The sequence below is a fragment of the Crocodylus porosus genome, unplaced genomic scaffold (genome assembly GCF_001723895.1).
Source record: "Crocodylus porosus isolate Cpor-Errol unplaced genomic scaffold, CroPor_comp1, whole genome shotgun sequence".
Lineage (NCBI taxonomy): Eukaryota > Metazoa > Chordata > Crocodylia > Crocodylidae > Crocodylus > Crocodylus porosus.
The window spans coordinates 6045650-6065094 of record NW_017728927.1 but is presented as its reverse complement, the minus strand read 5'-3'; the positions used below and the strand labels follow the sequence as shown (position 1 = coordinate 6065094).

Here is a 19445-nt window from a genome sequence, read left to right as displayed (position 1 = left end):
ACCCTGACACAACACAGACATCACACCTGGACCTACTACAGGTAAAGTAAGAGTGATGTAGCTGGGGCTGGGGCTGGTCCTGCTTGGAGCAGGGGGTTGGACTAGATGTGACCTCCTGAGCTCCCTTCTACCCTCATTTTGTATGAGGTAAAAGCCATGTGCAATATTTCAGCTTCCCACTGGGGCTCAGCTTTATCCTGTGGCATCTCTTGGGATTTTTTTCAAGTCATGGGCTCACCTTCAGTCCAGACCTCACCCACCCTTGCTAGTCCAATCCAAGCCAGTCTCCTCTTGGCACGGAGCAGGCACGAGTGTACCAGTGGAGCGGCGGTGGTTTTATGATGTTGACAGTCCATTTATGAGCAATTTTGGTGAAGGATGCAAACTTCCTTCCTCAGTGATCACTATGTGAATGCTTGTCTTCAGAAGCGAGAGGTTAGAGACCTCACTACGTGGCTTCTGCTGCTTTAACTGCTGTTATTTTTACATAGTTTCCCCTCCCTGTCTTTCTTCCTCCTGCACCTGTGTCCCCAAGGTGTGAAATACTAATAAATCTTTAACTGGGCCAGGAGAGCCTGCCAACTTGGGGTTTCATCAGGGTTAAATCTCGTGTCACTTGACTCGGTTGATCATTTGATTGTTCATTTCTTCTTGCCTTGTTACGAGCTCCTGAAGCAGCACAGGGACCCTCCCAACTGTTGTGGGTGATTTTTGCATAAGAAACTGGCTTCTGTTTTCTGTCAAGGCAGGTTACTCGGTTCAAGAGAAGGGGTGCTGGAAGTGTAATGGGAGGTCAGCAACACTTGGCTGAGCTTATTTCCAGGGCTGCAATGTGGCTGTGCCCTCCTGAAATAGCAAATGGGGAGCGTTTCGCTTCCTCCTTCATACCATTTATCACTGTGGTGCGTGGGCCTCCAGCGGCAAGTCTTGTCGGCCAGCGTGTCTGGTGTCATAGCAAAATCAGGCTGGAAGGGACCTTGGAGGTGCCATCTAGTCCAACCCCCTGCTCAAGGCAGGCTCAGCCCCGTCTAAACCTTCCTGAGCAAGTGCTTATCTAATCTGCTCTTAAAGTTTGGGAGCAACCCTCTGTAGCAGGGTGGATGTCTTGCGGGGGCTACAGCTCAGCTGCAGGGGGTGAGAAAGAGACTGCATGCCTGCCTAGGAGGGCTGGGCCAGCTGCTGAGGATGACTAGCTGGCCCAGAGGAAGTTAAAAGCTCCCAGGGGGTGGGGAGAGGGCAGGCTTGGGAGGCTAGGGATGGCAGCATCAAAACAGGGTACTCTCTCTGGGTCTGGGAAAAGACCACAGGGTCTGGTTAACCCTTTCTTGTTTGTACTGGGTGTTCGACGATTTATGACTTGTGTTGTGTCCTGTGGGGCAGGTTCACCCCAGGGAAAATAAGCCCTGCCACAGTCTGTGCTGATTAGTATGGGGTAAAATGCCTTCCTGATGCCAAATGCGGTACCTGGTCTGACCCCGAGCGGAGGGTCGGGTTTTCGAAGACCTCCCCTGCAGCTGTGCTGAGCTGATGAAATCACTGTGTCGATAGCCTGATGGCTTCTCTCCATGGAGCAGGTGCTCTGCTGACCTCTGACTGCTGCTGGCTGTATTTGGCGGTTTGTTTTTGCCTTAGTATATTTATAGGCTTGTGCCATTTTTTTTCTCCATTATTTGAACAATGGCTCAGTCTCAGCTGTGGGGCATTTTTTTTCTTTCTCTTTTTATCGAATCCCCCCACGCTCTGCTCTGTCTGCACTTTTTAGCATTGCCGTTTCTACAGCAGTGGTGTCTCGAAGCCTTGCTCGAGATGGGAGCCCTGTGGCCTTGCAGTGAACGATGGGATCTGCCCTGAACAGCCACGGTCTGAATTAAGACAGGAAGTGACAAGTAGGTGGAACAAACAGTTTGAAAGTGTTGTGGGGCAGGAAGCTGGGGGAAGAGGGGCAAATACACATGGTTACACAGATCAGTTATGAGCACAGCATGTTTCATAAGCCTGTTTCTTGCCATGCAACTATAAAAACAATAACCCCGGTGTGCTCCACGTTCCAGTGCCGGTCATTGCACGTCGGGCCACACTTGTTTCTTATGGTGTCGCGGACAATGAAGGAGCAGTGGATAAAGGCATGCACCACGATGGAATCACGTCACGACCCTGGTGACAGTGGGTGAGTCTCAAACCTCATAGCATTGTAATGTGGGTGAAACCCAAATGACCCACAGCCAGATCACACTGTCAAGCTGACACCTTGACTGCCACGGTGGATGGAGCAAGAAAGGGTGCCCCTTTGGGGTCTGTGACCAGTGCAATCACCCCCCACAGCTGGTGCAAGCTGGGTTTGCATTCAGTTTGCTAGAGGCAGGTGTCCAATGCTCTCCCCTGTGCTCCCTCTTCAGCCCCACCTGTCTCCCCAGGTGTCTTTGTGATGCTCTGGGTCTCTCCGCCCTTGGAAACGTTGTTAATCAGAAGCACCTTCACTACGAGGTGAAGGCAGGCAGGTGTTAGGAAAGTTTCTGCTGGTCAGCTGCTCTGATTCTGCAATTCACTCTCCTGAATAAAGCACTGAGATGTGCAACGTAAGGAGTTAATAGCACGGTAGCCGGAAGGGCAGGGTGTGGAGATGCTGCCCTCCTAGTTCGTCGTCCTGCTAGCTGTACGTGGTCCAGCGCAGGCTGTGCAAACTGGACTCCCATCTCCATCTTCCATCTTAAGCCTAATAAAAGAACAGCAAAAAGGAAAGTGGGTTCAGCCAACGGCTGCAACAGCCGGTTCGGACCGAGAAAAGGAGTCCTGTCTTCTTAGACTTGCTCTTGAGTTTTTAGCCTGTTTCCAGAAAATGAGCTGGAAAGTAGGTCATGTTTTGCTATAGGGTTACCATAAGGATCAAGGGAGCTTGTGCTATCTCTGCTGCTCTAAGCATGCTATTAGGAAGGCAGATGTGATAAAGTCCAGCGTTCACGATTGCGTGTGATCATAAAACAGGCAGCTCTAGAAAGCGCTTTCCCTTCCCTGACTGTTGGTTAGGAAGTAAGTGCCCTCGGAGAGCCGGAGCATAAGACCCAGTGTGGAAAATCATTACCTGGAGTAGTGCGGGGGCACCTCGCTTTTTAGGCAGTGGGAATAGGCTCCTGCTCTTTCTTTGTGCCTTCTTTCGCTGGCGTCTGAAATGGCTTCCTTCACCTGCGGGGCGGACCCCATCCAGCCTATTGAAACCGAACCTGAACGAGGCCTGACTCAGCCCCATGCGCGTCCTATCGAAGCCTGGCGTTCACAGTGCAAACCTCCAGGCCCTTTGCTCCCTGCATGTAGCTGCAGCCCAGTAGCTGCCAGGCATCAAGAGCGTTGTATACAAGGGATTTCTGCGGAGACAACCCGCCAGCTGTGGCACGAAAGCCGTTTCAACCCCAGGGGGTTTGGGGCACAGCTGAATAGGAGGAGCCGGCAGCACACGGGATCGGGCCCAGCGGGGCATCCTGCTTCGGAGCCTGCGGCTCGCTTCCCTCTGCATCGGGTCCGTGGCTGCGAAGCATTCGGGCAATGCGGAGCCGGAGTCCTGTTGCCATGGGAAATGGCGAGAGCCAAAGCGCATCGCTCTCGCCTGCCACGAATCCATCCCGACGGGTCTCGGCTCGGGGCTCTGCCCACGGCTGCCTCAGGTGGGATGTCCGGCTCCCGTGCAAAGGGTCCGTTCTGTCGGCGCCCGCGCCCGCTGCCCTCCGGGACCTTTCAAGGGCCTCGTTAAAACCACCCGTTGCGTTCCCGATGGGGACCGGCCGGCCGCTTCTCCCTTGGGACCACGGGAGCTGCCAGCAATGTCCACAGCATCTCTCAGTGCTGTGCCAGAAACTTGTAACTGTGGCTGTACTTTGTATTTACGCCCGGTGTCGGTGACCGGCTCTGCTTTGAAGTGTGTCTTCTCGGGAAGTCCTGGCTGGGCTCTGGGCACTGCGCAGCTCCTGGACGGCGCACCCGTCGCAGACGCGTGGGGCAGGCCGGCAAGTTCAGGCGCTCGTCAGTTGAGGGCTGAGGTCTCGGTGGGACTTCGGTTCTCTGACTCCCCCCCCATTTAGCTGTAAACTGTGAATCTCCACAAAAACCAAATGGACTTAAACTTCCTTAAGGGAACTGGCCCAGTTCTCTCCACATCATCTAAGGGAAATGGCAAATCCCTATAGAAAACGCTCTTGGAAATTTCCATCCATGTTTTGAGCAGCTGGCTGGCACTTTAAAGGAGAAGTATTATGAAATGGGATCTTTAGGTGTTCATAGGTCTATATAAATCTGACTTACTGCTACCCATTGCAAATGTTTTTGCTAGTTCTTATTCAATAATGGTTATGTAACCTTTGGATTATTGGTCTAAGATAAATGTATATAAAGATAAGATGGTGTCAAGTGAGTTGCCTTTACCTTCTTTTTTTATTGCTGTTTAAAATGCATCTTGTTAAAGAAAATATGTTAAGTATTTAGGCTGAATTGTCAGCAGGCTGGTTGAAATAGGCTTTTAGATTATGTGCCGGGAATACAGAGCATGCTTGTCAGTACAACCTTAGCATTAGTCAGGGCTGGCCTAGGATTCAGGGGATCTTATCTGGATTAAGGGCTGGGGTGGATCCAAAGCTGAAGAATTATTCCCAAGTAAAGGCAAGGGCATGCAAACAAGTTACTGAGGGGTAAAGGGAGAGTGGGGCTTTACCTGGCTACTCTGGGGACTGCTTGCATTCATACCCTTACCCCGTGGTAACCTAAAGCTATCTCCAGTAATGCATCTCTTGTCATTGCAGACCAAGGGCACTGGAGGCCGGCTTGGACTTACCACGGGAAAAGAGCATGTGCACAGGCAGGGATGGGGTAAATGCCTGTCCCCTTCTACTTCTCAGCGATTTGCATGCCTATGCCCTATGTCCTGGGGAGGGAGGATTTTCTGACTCTGCAGGAACAGCTCCTGATCTGAGTTCGGCTCAGTCCATTTCTGCAGCAGAGCTGGGATAAAGACCTGGAATTTGTGTCCCCCAGAGCGCTGTCCTGCACAGACCACAGCTCATCGGCTCTTCTGCAGTAACGCCCCATACAGACAACCCCTCGAATGGGCTTGGCTCCTCCTTGGTGCTGCTTCTACCACAAAGTGCAGGGGTGCCGAATGCAAACCCTGCTATAAAAGCAAAAGCAGCACCGGGACCGTATCCGTGCATCTGCTGCATCCGTGCCCCATCTCCCCTCTGCATCAGCCCTTCCTTGTCCGATTGGACCTCCCCAGCCTGTTTCGCTGCCTCTGACCGTGCAGCTGGTCCCAAATATTAGGGAAATGAATCATGCCCCGGATCAGGTCCTCCTAACTAACAGCCAGGTGGCCCCAAGCCCTTTGCAAGGACACAAGCCAGAGGCTGCTCTGCTGTCTGCCAGCTTGGCTTGCCGTGCTTTGTAGTAGCTTTGACATGGATTCCTCTGTCTGTGTTAGCATTTGGCATCCCCCTCCCTGGCCAGGGTGAGGAGCTACCAGCAGGTGGAAGGATGTGCCTTTTGCTCAGAGGGCACGCTGCAGCTGCCTCAGTGGAAGGCACCTTTTCCTTAAAATGTCTATCAGCTGAAGCCAGGGGGTGGTGAACCTCCTCCCCAAGGATCAAAAGAGACCCCCTGCTAGAGAGGCAGCACAGGTGAGAGAAATGGATCTGTTGGAAGAGGGTCCCCCATGGATCTCTGTAGACATTTCAGTGCTGCTCTCTGTGCGAATCCTCCGATATTCAGCAAAGGACTTAGGCTTGTGCTTAAGTCTTAATGGGACTGGAGCCGTGCTGAGCTGTAAGCATGCACCAAAGGGCTTTGCTGGATCCGGGTCTTACCAGCTATGCCAGAACCCGGAGGCGAGGCACAGGGAGCTGCCTGCAGGTGTACGGGATCCAGGATATTTTCAATGCAAAGCCTAGAAATGCCTGCTTGGATGGAGAGGTTTTCACCTTGGCGGTGCCTCTGAAAGGGTAGGGTCACTCTTTGCAACTGTACATCGTTGCGCCGTAATTCCCAAGAGGGATACTTCGTTGGGTGGCTGTGTCTTCTGTTTTATCTGAATATTTTGTTTCCAAAATGACACAGTTGCTGTTGTGGCTTATTTAACAAATCCCCACACACAGTGCAAGCACAAACAAGGAGAAAATAAATATCTGCTAATGGGAACAGATTTGCCTGTTCCCAGCCCCACGCCTTTGCCTAACTCTGTTGGTTTGTACACAGCCCTACTACACAAGTCAGAAGCTTATTGTAAATGAGTTTAGCTGCCAAATGCCAGATGTATTGCATGGGGAAAGAACCTGTTTGATTCCTGGCATAGTCATGGCCTCCTTAAACAAAAGAGTGAAGGTCGCTGCTGCTTCCCCTAGCATCATTTCCCCCAAAAAGCCCCTGGGAAAGCATACGGGCCGCTTAGGGGAACACGCATCCAAGGGCTGATGTCGTTATGCTAACTAGCTAGCACCCACACAAAATGCAGGGAATTCAAGGGTGAAGGTGGTGATGATCCGGACAAACCTCTGGTGACACCAGGCACGAGCCACGTGAATTTGACTAGTGCTTGCTGCTCCAAATGAGATTTGCCTCCCTTTAAGGATTCATTTACTGGGCTGCTTCTCCTTTTACGTGTTCTAGTGTCAAAATGAATTCAATTGTCTTGCAAAAAACTGACTTGATTCCTTTGCAGATTCTCAGGGAATCCGTTCCCCGCGCGCAGACGCGACACTGTCTGTTTGGGGAGGATGCCGGGGATTTCACAGATTCGCAGAAGTTTAGGGCTGGACGGGGCCTGGTGAGGTCATGGGGTCCAGCCCCTCTGCTCTGGGCAGGAAAGACTGCTGGGGCCAAATAACCGGATTTCTCCTTCCTGACGTGGCTAAAGCCCTATTTCAGCTGTAAAACTGAACCCCGGCTTACTGCACTGGGGATAACAATACAAATCCCATTCAGGCCCTAATGGAAACACGTGCACTAGTATTTATTCTACCCACAGCCCTCCCGAAGCAGTGACTTGAAGTCAAGAGCAATGGTGTTACTTGGACCGGACACTTGCGGGGTATGTTGGCACCAGCACAGCGCGATTGGTTTTCTCTCCAAGTCTGCCTAGAACCAGTCCACGCATCGGCCGGCGTGCAGCCGCTAGTGGTCAGCGCTGCTGGGGCGCTAGAGGTTTGATGTTGATAAGCAGGGAATAATGTCCAGTCTCGTTTCTTGGCACTTCTGGTTGGAGCGGGGATGAAAACGTCTGCGCCCGGACCGAATTCCGGCTTGGTGACTTGCTTCCTGCCCTTAATCTCCCTTCTGTTTGCTGTCTTGCGTGCGTGGTTGGATCAAGTCATCTGTGCTTCCGCGGTGGAAGCGGTCCTTGATAATGTGGGAAAATACTGTACTGCCAGCACAGGCCATTAAAATCACATTGATTCAACTGGTTGGCCAATATTTGATATTATTTAATTATGCGCTATAATTATTGGTAGCTACAGACCAATCTGTGCACTGGTCTCCGGGGACCGTTTGTGCTTTCTTGGAGTTGTTTTCCAGTCCTGTTCTCATTTGAAATGAGATCCACTTCAGATGTAAGTGCTCTTTGGGGATCTCGCTGCAGTAGGTCATCAGCGTATTTGCCACGTAATTATGTATTTCCCTCAAGTATTGTTTGATCTCCCTGCATCTCCCACAGCCCCTTCCCTATCAGTTGCGCAGTATGTAAGCAACTCCCCCAGGTACTAACTGAGGTTAATTAATGGCAATTGCTGGGTTTGAAAGAGGTTTCAAAGTTTGGTCAACAGCAAGAGATAACAATAAGAGAAGCAGTTCAGAGAGTTGTTCTTCATCCCACTGAAAGCTCTTTTCTTGCCGAAGAGTTTGAATGTGACCTGTTTTAGTTTCGCACCCCGCTTTCTGTCCAGCCGTCTGTCTTACATTTTTGTCTTTTTTTGCATTTTTCATGTCATTACAAGCTGGTTCTCAGGAAGCCAGAAATGTTGCAGTAAACTTGATTAGTTTTTCACTGGTCCCAAAAGCACAGGCAGGAGGAAAATACACTTATGAAAAAGGGGAGAACTTGGAAAATGGGTTTTTCTCCCACAGGATGGACCAGTTTTTCAAAACAAAGCCATTTTTGACGCCCCCAAAAACTTTATTTGGAAAAATTTCTGTTGGCCTGGAAGTGGGCAGTAACTACCATGGGTGAGTGGTTTGAATGGGGCCCTGTAATCCACCTGAATGTTCAAAGAAGGATGTTTCCAACTATTGTTAGAGTTGGTCTAATAAAAGATGATCACATTTACCCAAAGACTCTTGTCTGCCTCATTCAGTGGAGGCACTTTGCTGTGGCTGCTGGCCGGAGGAGGGCCTGCACAGGTGTGCCCCGCAGCAGCCGTCTCCTCTGATTTTCCAGCTGGAAGAGGAATGAGAGGACAGTGACTTTACTGTTGCCTGATGCTTTTCTTGCATGTCTGGGCTGGGAAGGGGCCTGGCTGGATCCATCCCGGGACTGGCACGGGCACCAGCAGTGCTGCCGTCTCACCAGAGCGTCTGGTCTCGGGGTAGTCCAGTTCAGCCTGGTGGACTCGGGTGCTCTGGACAGTTTGCAGAAGCACTTGGAGCTGAGCTCACGTGTGAACTTCCCTGCGAGATCGTCCTCAGATCTGCCCTCTCTGTCGCGTTTCTGCTTCCCGGCCTGTGCTGAGCGATAGCGGCGGTCGTGCAACGCCAGAGCATTTCCTCAGCATGTTCCAAAAAAACCACGCACAAGGAAAGCTTCAACAAGGCAAGGCTGCTGCGCCGATCCCACATGGGAGTTGGGACCTAGGGGGGCCTGAAGCCATCGCTGCCTCTGGGGAGGCTCCAGGGGTCTGCTTCTTCTCCCCCCTGCAGCAGCTGTGCCCCCACGTGACTCCGGTGAAGTGGCCCTGGGTTGATCCATCGCTTTGCTTTGGCCCCTTCCCATACCTGTCGCCTCGTGGATAGTGCGTTGCAGTGGTGCTTGCCAGACCTGAGCCTGACTGGGCTCTGCCACTGCCCTGCTCATTGCCCTTAGGCAAGTTATTTTGCCTCTCAGGTCCTCTGTAAAATGAGGCTGATGCCACGGCCCTTGTGTGCAGAGTGCTAGTGACAAACACGGGCCCGGTCCTAAGCATTTCTTCCGCTTATCTGTGACAGATTATCCCGAGACAAGAAGCAAGCATGAGTCTCTTGAAGGCAGCTCAGGCTTTCACATAGATTGCAAATAGGAAGACCCCTTATCTAAGCAATAATGCGGGGGGTGCAGGCAGGTGAGAGGCCAGGGTGACGCGGTGGCGCAGACCCCAGCCAAGGCACTGAGCTGCTGTTGTTTATTAGATGGGGGCAGGAGTGTCTTTCTGGGAGCCACAGCTTCCTCTGGGCCTACAAGGCGAGCCAGGCAGGCTGCCTGAATCGGCCCCGGCTTGTCGCTCGTTTGTCTAGTGCCAGTTGTTCTCAGCCGGGCTGTTGTGGGGTGTCATGCACTACCGGCACGATTAGGTGTGCCAAACAAAGTAGACCTTGAGATTTCGAAGAGGAATCCCTAGGGTCAGAGCCACCCTGGGCTATCTGGGCTCTGCGATAGAAGCGTAGCTCTGTGATTTTTTCATAGTGAAAAATGAGTGAAAGCAAAGAGCTGGCATTTTCCAAGGGGGGTTTGGAGTCTAGAGGGGTTGAGGACCACTGCTGCGCATGGACAAAAAGACCCGGGGTCTCAGGGAAGAGGTGACGAAGAGCTGGATCTTGCTTCGGATGCGCTGGGGCAGGGTTTGCCTCCGTCCCCTCCGTGCTGACCCACCGGTGCCCGCAGCCTGCCCTGTCCCTTGAAGCCGGGCTAGTGGAAATTTCCTGCCCGTCCCCGCAGCCTTGTGCAAACCTCGTAACAACCTCCCTGGGATTCTTTACCTTTACTTAGCAGAGAAAACAGACCCATAAACCAGGCTTCTTCATTACCCGCCACAAGCAGTCGGGACTGCACGCGATTGCTCAAGAGGGCAGGGCAGCCCCGTGCTCACGTTCCACCCGGATGTTTGACATCCCCGCCAGAGCAGAGGCACGAGCGGTCTGCTCAAGGCCTGCTTCTCCCGCCCCTATCCACCTCTCATCGCAGCAGCTGCCTCTTGTCTGTGCGTCCTAGAGGTGCCAGCATCATGCCCCAGACCTTTGCCACCTTGGGGCTCTGCATTTCTTTCACCATCCACGTTGGCCTGCAGTGGTCACCCGGGGGCCGGGGACTCTCCTCCGGTGGCTGAGCCCTGGAGGGAGGTGCAGAGGCCGGCAAGGCAGGACGGATGGTCTCGTGGAGGAGACTCAGGGCTGGGCTTCAGAGAGCTGGGTGTGATCCAGGGCTGAGACACAGGCTTCCTGTGTGCCCTTGGACAAGTCACTTAATCTCCCTGTGCCTCAGGTCCCCACCTGCAGCAAGGAGATGGGGAGAAGCCCTTCTTCACCTCGCGTTGTCTGAGGACGTTGGTCTTGTCAGGGGCCCTCAGCACTCGCAGAGGGATAAAGAAGCCTCTGATGTTCCCCAAAGCCCGGCCAAGGCTCTGGGCTCGGATCAGCTCCTTGCTCAAAGCTCCACGAGAGCTGCTGGGAATTTTTCTGAGCGAGGGACACCAGCCCGGACCAATTTGTGCACAAAGGGGCTATTTTTCTTCTCGCTGGAGCCACTTTCATGAATGTAATGATGGGCAGAGGACTTAGCAAGGGATAAGAGCCCCAGCACGTGCACTGCTCAGGCCCCTGCTCCCAGCCAGGCAGCGATCCCATGCACTGCTTAGCTCCAACAAAACCAAGCCCAAGGTGCCCCGTGCGTCAGGCCAATTGTGCCTCTGATACGGTGTGTCCCCAGCAGTTTGAACTGTGAAACAAGCCACGTTTTCCAACTTGGCAGGATTCCCTAACGAATCCTTGAACCACGGAGCCATGGAGATAAATAGAGTTGACACATCTATGGGCCGGCCTATCGCATTTTATTGCTTTTTTTTTTTTTTTACAATGCAAATCCAGTCCAATTTTTTAAAAGCCATCCCCTTGTGCAGGTCAGGTAGGGAGCATTCGGGTGTTCCCGAGAGATAAGTAACCCATTCCTCAAGGAGCCCAGCACTCATTACCTACCGAGGTTTTGCTGGCATCAGTACCTGGGGCAGAGCTGCACCCTCCAAACGTAAGTACCTCCACACCATGGGTGAACTGAGTTTTAAGCCCTGCATTCGGAGCCTGGGCTAAGAGACAAGGGGTTTTGAGGGTGATGATGCCTTGCAGGCGGGTGTGTCGGAGCGCATTTCCACGGGTGCAAGTATCGTAACAGGTTCTCGTGGTGGGGTAAGAAGGCAATGATCAGTGACTAGAAGGGGTGTGTGTGTGTGTGTGTACAGACATATAGATATCTATATATATATAGAGAGAGAGAGAGAGAGGGAGAGATCTATATAGATATATAGATATATATACACATACATCTATATCTATAGATATATTGACATCTGTAGATATCTATCTATTTGTCCGTCTATATATATCTCTATAGATAGATAGATATTTTACCAAAAAACCCTCCACAGTAATTGCCTTAGAAAAACAGAGGGGGTTTGCCTTTCCATCCCCTTTTTGCTGACTTGGGAATGGAAGAGCCTGTGTTTCTCGCGGGCTGCGTGACATGCCTTCGCCTTGTGGAAGCACATCGTGAAGATCGGAAACCGAGTGCTGCCTGCTTTCGCAGTCTGCAGCCCCTGGAAGGGCTAACCTGGGGGGCTCGTGCCCCATTGGTCTGACCCCCTTCTGGCTGCCACCTTCGCGGCAGGTCGGGGGCCGTGCCCAGCCACCCCTCAGCGCTGCCTGCTTGGTTTCAGGTCGCCAATGGCTGATGCAGAGTTCGGTGGCATGTCCATAAAGGAGGTGGAAATCGAGGGCAAGCACAAACCCTTGCAGCCTCACTGGTATGAGGTGTATGTCCAGCCCTGCATAGCCGAGCTCCTGGGCTCTACCCTCTTCATCTTCATCGCCTGCTGTTCGGTGATCGAGAACGTGGAGAGCACGGGGCGGCTGCAGCCGGCGCTGGCGCACGGGCTGGCTCTGGGGCTCAACATCGCCTTTTTGGGCAATATCAGGTATGGGGTCTGTGTGGCTCTGGGGTGGGGAGGGCGGGTGGGTTTCCAGCAGGCTACCGGTGCCATCCAGGTAAGTGGATCCAAAGCAGAAAACCCCACAGCCCCTTGGAAGGGAGCATGGGCAGGCCCTGTTTCGGAGCTACGTCTGCTGCTGGGTGGGCAGACAGACGGACAGACAGGCTGCCTCACTTGTTTTCCATCGCTCCTTGCAATTCTTTGTTTTACCATATTTTACAAAAAATGCTCCTCTTTGTGATTCTCACAATCCTGTCCGAAGCTAAGGATCATGGTGGCTTGCCCCACGGTAGTGACCTGAGAGCCCAGCTGAGGTCAGAGGTTCTCTGAGCAAGGGGCTGTCCACGGGCAGCTCCTGCCCCGAAGAGCCTGCAGCCCACACAAAGGCGGGGGATAAAGGCTGCGGGGGAAGCAGAGGCATGGAGCAGGGACATGGCTGGTGAGGTGCACTGGTTCCCAGCCTGATGCTTTGCTCTCAAAGAGCTTTGCAAAGGCAGGTGTCTGGTCAGATGCCCATTTCACAGCTCGGCAAACTGAGGTCCAGAAAGCTGGATCGCAGAACAGTCCAACTAGGAGATTCACTGGACTTAATGACCAAATCAAGGCATTGAGGAAAAAACTCCAGCACAGGACAAGCCCAAAACACCTCGGTCAGTCTTGTCTGAAAGGCTTCTTCCTGTGGTCGGGTAGGAGGTTACAGATCCCGTCAGCCCTCCTTTTTATGGCTTTCTTTTTTTTTTTTAATTGAAGTGAAATTCCCAGCGCCCCCTTTTTAAAATGGCAGGTTGGAGCCTTGCCTTTAAAAGCCACGCAAAGGAGACCTCTCCACTTTTTCAAAGCATCCTGTTCCTAGCCAGATATCTGCCAGGTTGGGCCTGAATTCACGAGTCATCTGGGTCTCTCTGAAAGGCCATTTTTTGGCACTTATGCCATTCTCTAAGTGAGCCTGTCCAGCTCCGATTTGGGTGCAGAGCTGCTCCGGGCACTGCGGGCTTCCCATCCCATGCTCCCCCCATCACGTCTGTTCAGCATGCGAGGTAAAACCCTCCTCACCCTGCCGCTCCAGGTTGGGGTGGCTGCCCAGCCGCCGGCACCTCCAGGCAGAGGGGGCAGCGGGGACGTTGTCGATGAGGGACAACCCAGCCGTGCTGCCTTGTGCCGTGAGACCGGTGGGAGAAAGGAGAAGTAAAGCACCGAGATGCTTCAAACCAGTAGATGCATCTCTCTGCAGGTGCTCGGGGAGCGAACGTGCATTGTACGAAGTGAACGGTTTTAGGATGCATTCTGGTCCCAGCTGGGCACTAGCTGTCTGCAGGAAGAAACAGGATCCAGTCCCTGCTGTTTCTCCAGTTGCTGGGCCCGCTGCCTGCCCTGGCACAGGGGCATCCCTTCTAGGTGCTTAAGATTTCACCTGGTCTCTGCGTTTATTCCTCCAGCAAAGCCTCTAGGTCAGAGCAAAAGGAGCATCTGCCCGGTGCTCTTTCTGGAGCAACGTGGTGGACAGTAGCTGGGGACCTGGCCTGGGAATGCAAAGTGATGTTGCAGGGCACGGGAGGTGATTATATGGCATGACGCTTATTTCCATGAGGGCTAGAGAGCTGTTGGGGGAAAAGAAATTAGGTCCACGGCCTCTGATTGGGGCCGTCCAGTGACCAAAAAGGGTGGAGAGGAGATACTGAAACTCCGCAGTGCTGAAGGGGATGGTCCTCCGCTGGGTTCATGGCTACCCGAGCAGGTGGTGCCTGCACTTTGCGGCGGACCTTTGGGGTCATTTGGCTTGGAGCAGGTCATGGGGTGTGAGGTTAATAATTTAGCATCGGCCTGTGCTGACTAAATCAAGTTGGGAAGTTTGTCTGCAGGACAGAACAACAAGGCTGAGCAAACGGGGCTGTCCTGATTAGCATGCCCCCCACAGACTAGGCTGCAGTCCGGGTTTTGTGACTTATTGCTAACGGGCTATTGTTCAGCGTTATCTGTGTGTGCATGCGTGTGTTCAGCGTTATCTGCGTGTGGGTTAACGTATAGGCAAGTTGGCAGGGAAAGCCAAGGACCTCGGTAACCGCTGCCGGATTCAGAGGAAAGGAGTGTAAACAAGGCTCAGGCTTTGTGACAGCAGTGGTAGACCTGGCACTCTCCCCGCTGGTGGTTAGATGAGCCATGGTCTGATGCGCTAGAAGAGGTGTCTGGGGGGTCTCCGAGTGCCAGCGGCCCCGACTGGGGTGCAGGGTGTTGGACTCGATTTACCTCCACCCCCAAGTGCGCTGCCACCTCTGCCAGAGACCACTTCGTGTGTCATTGGGTTGGAAACAGAGGTGGGAAATTCACCTTTTGAGGTCACCGCTTCCCCCTCCCCAGCCAGGCCCGGCAGGTCCCTGCAGCCTGTTCTGGGGCTCTAACTCAATCCTGATTATTCAGGCCCGTGCCCCAAAGGAGCTCGCGGTCCATTCCCCTTCCTCGTGCCTTTGAACCCTGTATGCCTTCACCTTCCTTGCAGCCAAGCAGTTAGCACGAGGCACTGGCAGCTGGAAGCATGTCCTAAAGGCCCCGTTCCTCGCCTCGAATGACACAAACCCCAATGTGCTTTCTCAAATGGGGGCCAGGCGCTGCAAAGAGTACAGCGCCAGCCGGGAAACCTTCCCCAGGTCAGGCCCATCCTTCGCACACTCGGCGCCACCGCAACAGGATGATGTGGGAATTCACACCCACGAAAGCCCACGGCTCCAGGAGGAATCGGACACGGGGCCCGGGAGAAGCCAGCCCCAATCCTCCCGCTGGACCAGCCTCGCTGCTCCAGTCGGGAGGCTTTCTCTGGGGGGGGGGGAAACGTCCTTCTCCTTCCCGACCCATCTGTCTCAGGGCCAGCGAATTCCCGTTTGCTCTTGTCCTGCAGTGCAAATAGCTCTTCTCCCTCCCAGGTGCTTCTCCCCGGTGCATTTAGATATAGAGAGCAATCAGATCCTGTTCCACCTTTGTTTTACTAGGCTAAACAAGACAAGCACTTTCGGCTCCTCGCACAAGACAGCTCTTTAATTAAAGCCGAAGAATAAGACATAATCATAGTTCCTAAACTCTCTGACTCGGCAGCTTCAACAGCAATTTATTATCAGGATTTATTGGTTATGAAGTGGGTTCGTTAATGAGCGTTCCCCTGGTAATCTCTTTTAATTAAAAGGAATTAGGATTTGTTTCATGTGAGGCGATCGAGGCGCTGTCGCAGGAGCGGGCTCGACCGGGGTGGACGGAGAGCACTGGGGTCAAATTGGTGCGGCCCTTGCGAGGGGGGTCGGCCGTTGTCCCGTCTAGGGGATGGATCTGTGCTTGCTTCCACCCAGTGCTTTGAGCTGGAGCAGCCCTGGACTCCTGCCTGGCGCTCCCTCCAACACGCTGTCTGCGAGAGGCCAGTATTGTCCATGCTGTCCCCATTCCACAGATGGGAATACTGAGTCCCAGGAAGGCATGCCAGGGGACCTGATGCAGGTGCCCTGCCCTGCCCTTCTATTGGCCCCAAACCCAAAGGCAGCCTATGCAGGGTTTGCTAGGCAGCCGTCTGCGGTGGGAGCCGGGCAGGGCATCTCCAGGCCAGATTCTGCCCTTGCTCAGCACCGAGGCAGGATGCCGGCTTTGGGCCTCGGCAAAGAGCGGCCTGTGCCTGACGGGGAAGCAGAGGCAGACAGCAAGGAAGAGCGCCTCTGACCCCGGCGGCTGCTTCCTCAGCCTCTTGCGAGAGGAAACCGCAGCGCCCCGTTCTCGGGGTAGCTCGCCCGGGTTATTTATAGCTGAGCGGCGATGGCACCGTCAGCTGCTGCGAGACCTGCAGGTGCAGGGCTGGGAGCTGTCCGTGCAAGCCCTTCTCTGCCCGGCAGCAACGGTCCCCGACCTCCCTTCCGCCCCATCCCGTTTCGGCCGCCCCCACCTCCGCCGAGCTGCGCTGTGGTCAGGTTGCAGCGCTCTGATGTCTGGCCGGCCGCCAGCGCGGCACCTGGCTTTACCCCTCATCCCACGTCCAGAACCAGCCCGGCTAAAGCCTCCGAGCGGCACACACCGCCCAGACCTGCCTTGACGCTGAGTTTGAAAAACCATGATGTTTAAAGAGGCCTGAACCCAACCCCCAGGTGTGGTTTTGAGGGAGGTCAGCTTCCTAGCCCTGGCGAACCTCTTAACGACTCTCTCTGGTTAATTGCAGCGGTGGCCATTTCAATCCAGCTGTCTCCCTGGCGGCGTGGCTGATCGGCGGGCTGAACATCGTGCTGCTCCTCCCTTACTGGGTTGCCCAGATGTGCGGAGGGGCGATAGGTGCTGCCTTGGCAAAGGTATGCTTGTTAGGGAGCAGAAAGGGTTAATCTGAGGGGGGTCATCACAGCCATGGGCACAGGCCTTTGCGGGCCAGGGCATGTTTGGGGGGTTCTGCCTTGCTCCATACCAGCTTGTCCCATGATGCTAGGATGAGGCTGGGGCCATGCTAAGCAAGCGGGCGGGGGAGAGGCCCACTGGGCTTCCTTCTGGTTTTGGCTCTGCCAGGACGCCTGGGTTTGACACCCCGCTCTCCTGCTGGGAGCTTAGGGGTGCCTGTTGCCGACGGGGATGTGCTCGTCCCTGGTACCCGGCTTGTTCATGGGCACTTGATGGCAAGGGCTAGTGACGCAGGACACGCGCAGACGTCTTCTGCAGCCACAGGGATCTCGGCGTCCTGTTCTGCAACCGCCTTCACATCCTGTGCTGGCTACAGCAGCGTCTGCAGACTCCCAAGCAGCCCTTTGGAAACCACTAGGCAGATGCACGAGGACAGTTCCCTCCTAGCTTTGCTAGGATCGATGGGGTCTGGCTCCCTTCCAGTTACCTCAGGGCTGAGGGTCTGTGTGCGCGAGCAGTTAGAGGGGACTTTCAGAAAGTAAATGCCGGGAGTAGACCGACACGACCTCTCCCACACGTGTGCAGAGGAATAAGCCCAAGCCTCGTTCTCTTAGGCCATGACGGCGGGTGAGAGATACGTCAATGCCACGGGCGGGGCTTTCTCCGCCATCACGTCCGACGAGCAGATCCCCGCGGCCATCGTGGGCGAGATCGTCATGACCTTGTTCCTGGTCCTGGCTGTCTGCATGGGAGCCATCAATGAGAAGACCAAGACCCCTCTGGCACCCTTCTGCATCGGCTTCACGGTCACGGCGGACATCCTGGCCGGGTGAGTGGGCCCGGCCTCCCCGGAGAGCTGGAGGGGGAGCCTGGACGCGGTCCCTAGAGCAGACAGGTGTCCGTTCAGGCCCAGGCACGGGGGAAGCGCACCGGTCTGACCGCTCTCCTCCCGGAGAGGCTCTGCGGTCTGTCCCTTCCATGACTGTCCAGCACCGTGCACCGGCCAGAAATCTCAGTGGGGAGCTTGTGGCGCGAGCGCGCGGGAAGGTGCCAGTAAAGCCGACCTTCGGGGACCGGCCGGCCGGGGCTCTCGAGCCAGGCCGAGCTGTTCCCTGGGTCCTGGCGTGCGGATAAAAGCCCCGCTGGCACCGTTGGCTCCGGCAGCAGAGCGCGGCTGGGGCGCTGGGAGCTGGTTCTCGCCGCGGGCTCTCGCTGCTGTCCGGAGGAAAGGCCCAGCCAGCTCGGCCTGGGCGCGCGCTGCCTGCAGGGGATAACGAGAGCCAGCAATTATGAACGCCGAGGGCTGCTGGGTTGCGGCAGGGCCCCCGCACCCGGCGCGCCAGGGCAAACGTCTCTGCTGTGCGGAGGGGGAGGACCGGCGCTGGCGCCCCACGCGCTCCGCCGGGCCCGTGTCACCAGGCCGGCCGCATGTGCCTGGCTGGGCCGCGGGCTGCTGCGGGGCCCGGGGCAGCTCCCTGGGCTTTGCGGCCGAGCCGGTCGCTTGTGGAAGCGACGTGTCCGCGGCGGCCTGCACTAGCCGGCTGACCGGTGGCTCCTGTGTCCTCTGTCCTAGGGGCGCGGTATCGGGGGCCTGCATGAACCCTGCCAGAGCTTTCGGGCCAGCGCTGGTGGCAAACTACTGGGACTATCACTGGCTTTACTGGGTGGGGCCCATGGTAGCCAGCCTGATCGCGGGGCTGCTGCTAAGGTAGGTGCTGAGACGCGGCGGGGAGGGAGGAGGAGGGCGGCCTGCCCGGGGTGTGGAGGGGTCCCGTGTCCCAGCCCCGGCTGCTGTCGCCTCTGCCTGGCCCCCCTTCCCGAGCCAAGCAGCGGAGCCCATCCTGGCCCCTGCGGGGGCCTGCCCAGCCCTCCCTGGCCCCGAGCCAGATCTCAGGACTCCGGAAGCATGCGCAAGGGGGGTGTCTGGGGCCAGGCTTCATTCGGGATCCGGCCTGCCCCCGCTCGCCTGCCGGAAAGCGCTGGCGGGGGCAGGCGCTGGGCCCGGATACTCACCCTTGCTCTCCTCCCTCCAGGCTCCTGATCGGCGGCAGGGAAATCCGCCTGTTTCTGAAGTGAGACCGGGCACGGGGCTGTGCCTCGGCTGGGTCCGTGGCCCCGCGCGTGTTCCTGCCGGTCGGGAAGCTCTGCCTGCCCCCGCGCTGGCCGTGGCATCGCCGGCGGGGCGGCGGTGCCGGGACTTGCCTCTGAAGCTGGGGAAACCTGCGGGGTCGTCGTGAAGGATGGGACCACGTGGCTGCACCCCACGGCTCCGGGCGCTGGCCGGCCCGGGGGGCAGACGAGCCGCGGCGGGAGCCTGGAGCGCAGGCGTGCAGGGGCCGGCCGGCAGGACTGACTTGCTCCGGCCGCGGCGGCTCAGCTCTGCCAGCACGCTGCCTCTCGGCCTCCCCGGCGTGGAGGATGCTCCGGGGGCCGCGGGAGGCCCCCCGGGCTGCACCGCTCCGGCAGACGGGGGCCTGGCTCGGCTCTTGCCAGCGGCAAGCGCGGCCGACGGCTCTGCCTGTTGTCAGCCCCAAGGGGCGAGCCAAAGCAGAGCAACGGGGGGAGTCCCCGCGCCGGGCGGCCGACCCCGAAGCTCTTTAGGGGAACAAAGGGGCTGAAGGATCGGCTCAGGCCCGCGGGCAGGGAGGCCTCCCCGCCGGCACCCGAGCCAGGCATGCTCCCTCTGCGGCCCGCGCTTCCTGCCACCACGGGCCGGCTCCTGCCTCGCCGCGCCGCTGGGGCGGGGACCGGCCGGCGGAGGATGCTGGAGCGAGCGGTCCCGAGCCGCAGGGACACGCGGCCGCGTGGGGCCGGGCCTGGTCCTGTCCGCGCCCCTCGTGGCTGCCAGTGCATGGAGCAGTCTTTGCAGCAGGGAGCAGGTCCCTGGCAGCCACTTCGGGGGCCATCACGCTGCTCCGGGGGCCAGGGCACCTGCCCGGGGCTTCAGGGGCATGGGCTCGA

The 19445-nt window shown here is 56.2% G+C and overlaps 1 protein-coding gene and 1 long non-coding RNA gene across 2 annotated transcripts; one reads left to right on the top strand and one right to left on the bottom strand.

The window, feature by feature from the left end:
* Positions 1-1752: 1752 nt before the first annotated feature.
* On the bottom strand, positions 1753-3537 carry LOC109314602. Its single transcript, XR_002102322.1, has 2 exons — positions 3080-3537; positions 1753-2713 (listed from the first exon to the last, which is right to left on the bottom strand). It is a non-coding gene; the product is annotated as an uncharacterized LOC109314602 (long non-coding RNA).
* Positions 3538-10908: 7371 nt separating this feature from the next.
* Positions 10909-18627, top strand: AQP8 (aquaporin 8). The gene is made up of 6 exons (XM_019541837.1): positions 10909-11176; positions 11862-12119; positions 16318-16444; positions 17099-17313; positions 18058-18192; positions 18518-18627. Exons 2-6 carry the CDS (start codon positions 11869-11871, stop codon positions 18558-18560), a joined length of 771 nt encoding a protein of 256 aa, XP_019397382.1. The 5' UTR covers positions 10909-11176; positions 11862-11868; the 3' UTR covers positions 18561-18627.
* Positions 18628-19445: the final 818 nt, after the last annotated feature.

What these genes read in the sequence shown, in the direction of transcription:
- AQP8 (XM_019541837.1), top strand. Translation starts at nt 11,869, where the DNA reads ATGGCTGATGCAGAGTTCGGTGGCATGTCCATAAAGGAGGTGGAAATC. An exon ending in ACGGCGGACATCCTGGCCGG is followed by an intron (nt 17,314 to 18,057) that starts GTGAGTGGGCCC and finishes CCTCTGTCCTAG; the next exon opens with GGGCGCGGTATCGGGGGCCT. An exon ending in ATCGCGGGGCTGCTGCTAAG is followed by an intron (nt 18,193 to 18,517) that starts GTAGGTGCTGAG and finishes TCCTCCCTCCAG; the next exon opens with GCTCCTGATCGGCGGCAGGG.